At 33.6% G+C, this 3835-nt stretch overlaps 1 protein-coding gene across 2 annotated transcripts in view; it reads left to right on the forward strand.

Moving 5' to 3' along the window:
• Nucleotides 1-2650, forward strand: part of LOC106456916 (protein UBASH3A homolog) — a 20180-nt gene extending 17530 nt beyond the window's left edge. For both annotated transcript variants that reach the window (XM_013916295.2, XM_022382697.1), the window contains one exon: nucleotides 1576-2650. In XM_013916295.2, the coding sequence (XP_013771749.1) occupies nucleotides 1576-1811 (236 nt within the window). In that variant the 3' untranslated portion in view covers nucleotides 1812-2650. The remainder of the gene's footprint in view (nucleotides 1-1575) is intronic.
• The last annotated feature ends 1185 nt before the right edge of the window (nucleotides 2651-3835 follow it).

Raw genomic sequence — 3835 nt, forward strand, 5'->3', positions numbered from 1 at the left:
AATAGCTATTTTGTAAAGTAAATGTGTTTATTTCTTAATTTGCATGATACTTATTGACTTTATTTTTAGCAGCTAAACACATTAAAAAATTAGTAGCACTTGACTTTCTTTGTTCACGATTTAAAGTTGTAACAATAATCTGTGAAAACCAACTGTATTTAAATCCAACTCGCAACATTCGTTTTTGTGAAACTAAATACTTGCGAACAAAATAAACATGTGCAGATACAGTTCTGTTTTCAGTTTGGTACTATTAGTACTGAAACAAATTGTAACAACATGATAATTTACGTACATACGTATAAGGTTCACAATAGTCAACTAGAGAAATAACACAAACATGCATAAATGTATTTTGCAGAACCCTTTTTAAAACACACCCAAGGTTTGAACGTTTATTTAGAGTGGGAGGACTACTGAACTTACAAATACAGATGTTTAGATAATATTGGTACATGACTAAATAAGGAATACAGAAGTTCTAATAGTTGATTAATGAAATATCGAGGTAGTTTTAATCATTTGAACAACTACGTTTACATCATCAGTGACACAGCGATATGTCTGTAGACTTACAACGCTAGAAACCTGGTTTCGATACCCGTGGTCGGTAGAGGACAGATAACCCATTGTGTTGCATTATGCTTAAAATACAAACGAACAAAGAATCACATCAAAATAAATTGTAGCTGAAGAATAACAAAAACCGCCTAACGATATAATTGGGTTTAAGTTCCTATATATACGTTTTTCCTTTTTATTGATAGCAATGGTACCTGCTAAAATTTTCATTCAGTATTTTAAAAACAGGTTTAGTTGAACAGATAGTACATACAATACATATTGTAATAGTGTACAAACCATATATATATTACATAACCACGCTTCGACTCTCCAAGTTTGGATCACCCGACAACACGTTTCTGAAGGGATGACATGATAGAATATTCATGTACTTGTCAACAGTTAAGGTGCCATACATTTTGTGCAGATTGACTATGATACTGCTCTTCTTTCTACACTGTAGAAAAGATTGTCGTTGATTGTTGCCGAACAAGTAAAACACGGAGTCATCTGTAAATAACACAGATATCCAGCTTTTCCCAGGCAAATCTTTGATTTCATTATGTTTGTCATGCGGTACTTGAATTATGGGACATTCACACTACTACAGCTGGACATAGCACAAAAGTTTGTACCTTAAGAGGTTTATACTATTGTTTGTGTGAGAGTGTTCATACAAATTTAATGACAACTAATTGCGATGTAAACTGTCAACACGAGGCTGTATTCTGATGCAATTCATTTTCCCACGATAAAAAGGTGTCATTCCTGTACGTTTGTTCACATGCTTTTTGCTCGCCCATTCCATAATTATTTCCAATGCAGTATACATAAATACACTTCAAGTTAAAAATATATCGTAGAGTATGCTGCACGTCATTAAGTATTAAATGATCTGTGAATTGAAGCTTTAATTACCTTTCAAATAAATGTTATAATAAACGTATTCATTTGGTATGTGTTTTTCTGTTTAACGTTATATATGCTGTTTTTATTGTTGTTGTTTTTTAGGACAAACCCTTTTACTCGTGGGCCACGCTGCCACGTTAGATACGTGCACTCGCCAGCTAACAGGGCATCCTCCACGTTCTTCCAACGACATTGTTCACCGAGTACATGGAATTCCTTACTGTGCTGTAGCTACAGCAGAGGAAGATGAGAACGGCAAGTGGGCATTGGTTTGTCCTCCAGTTTTACCTCTTACTCACACAGCAAATATGGGTTTCGATTGGAAACATTTATTGTAAGAATTATGCTTATACAAAATATACTGCTGATAAAAGTTTTTAGAAATAATGAGGAAACCATGTTCACAAAATCAAGAGTTTGTCAAAATACATAAAACTTGTGAAAGAACCAGGATCTTTGATTATACAGTGAAATGCCATTATAATTTGAATCGTTTTTTTTTTTTATATTAGTATTTATAACATTCAAATTTTATGTTAGATAGACCATTTTCTAGTAAACCTTGATATATGTCATTCAATGTTAAATTGAATGCATTTGTATTTATGGCAAACATACTAAGGCGATCTGCCGCTGTCCCAGAGAGACGAGAGACAGTCAGTACCCACTGTAAGGGACTGACTGCCAATCTTATAACGCCACCACAGCTAAAACTGCAAGGAATGTTTTGTCCTATTGGGTAGAAAAAACTATCCAGTCAGTGCAATATCTCTAGGCATAATGGTTACTTTTATGACTTTTGAAAATTGTATTTTGTTATATTACTATGTTTTAAACTGTGAAGATGCTATGATTTAACTTACATTTATGTCATTAATATTTTATTTTCATGATTTTAAAGCATAAGCATATCTCAAACTCTGTCTATAGAAGTCAACTAATCCTCTACTGATAAAATGCAAACTTTATAATAGTTTTTAAGCACTTTGATGGTCAAAATCACATTTTCTGATCATGTATTTTTAGGCAATTTTCAATTAAGACACTCAGACTATCAATAATCATTTGCCACCTAAATATGTCCTCTGGTGGCCCAAAACCTAAATTTGTTTTTGTCATAACTCTGTTTTATAAGATTTTCTGATTTGTATACATATATATATATATATAGGATCAATAAAATTCAGTTTGTCGATATTATACGAGGTTTTATGCCATACTTTTTCTTGCTGAATAGGCCAACTAATTGTACATTATACAACATTCAGCCCAGTAAGTCACAAGTTTGAGCAGTTTAAAAATTTTGGTTTACAGCATTCATGTTTCTTGTTTTTAAATATATCGTACAGAGAGTTGTGTAGCATGCATCAGAATTACATTTGATTGTTTGGCGTTACCTAAGTAACGTGACGTTACAGAAAATTGATTGCTTTGGTGAAAGGTATGTGATGACCCTTTTCGATGTAACATATCTATTCAGATCATAAAGATGTGTTCAGATTAAGGATTTAGAATTTCCAAGATGGGGATATCTCTTGTGTTTAATGGCACTGTAAAACAAAGGAATATGGATCAATTTGGGTACAACAGGGCCATTCAGAAAATGGCCAGCAACAAGTCGTAAACCACCAATGGTAAGCAAAGTACACCATCTTGTAACAAGTGAGAATCCACGAACAGAAAAGTTAATGACATAGGCCGTCTATGTGTCCCAGGCAACATTATACAACATAATCAAAATGGATCCCCATTTAGAAAAGAAACACAAGTCACGTGTCGTGAAGTTGCTTACACGAAATACCTGTTCAACTGTTGCACATCTTAAATAGCTGGAGAATGAAATAGGAAGTTACGCTTTTCCATGATGACATACTAGAGAAGTTGCTAGATGAAGCAGCTATGGATTTCCGTGCAATAAGATTGTTGAAATAGGCGCTGGAAAACCGTTATCCTCATACATTAGATGCATTATGTAAATTTTACATAGAAGAGTAGTGTGTTTTTGACATGATATCTTTACAACAGAGCCTTTTGGAACCAAAAAATACTTTGCAGAGCTATTGTAAAGATGCATGATCGTCAGATAGAGCACAACCAGGTGCGATGACACGCACTGTAATGACGTGTATGTGTGTGAAGCATGATTTTGTTTTGGTTTGCCTGAGCACTTATAACAATGAACCACACCTAGTATGAGGCTCATTCAAACAAATCACATACACAATATCTGACTGCAAATAGTTTGGTTGAAAGATTTGTTAAAAAATCGAAATAAAGCTTAAAAACTTTATGACCTAGAAAAAATTATTTGTGGTGATACAGCATACAGAAATATGGTTCCTTCTACCAAAAATGAGACATA

The sequence above is a fragment of the Limulus polyphemus genome, unplaced genomic scaffold (genome assembly GCF_000517525.1).
Source record: "Limulus polyphemus unplaced genomic scaffold, Limulus_polyphemus-2.1.2 Scaffold271, whole genome shotgun sequence".
In the NCBI taxonomy this organism is placed as follows: domain Eukaryota; kingdom Metazoa; phylum Arthropoda; class Merostomata; order Xiphosura; family Limulidae; genus Limulus; species Limulus polyphemus.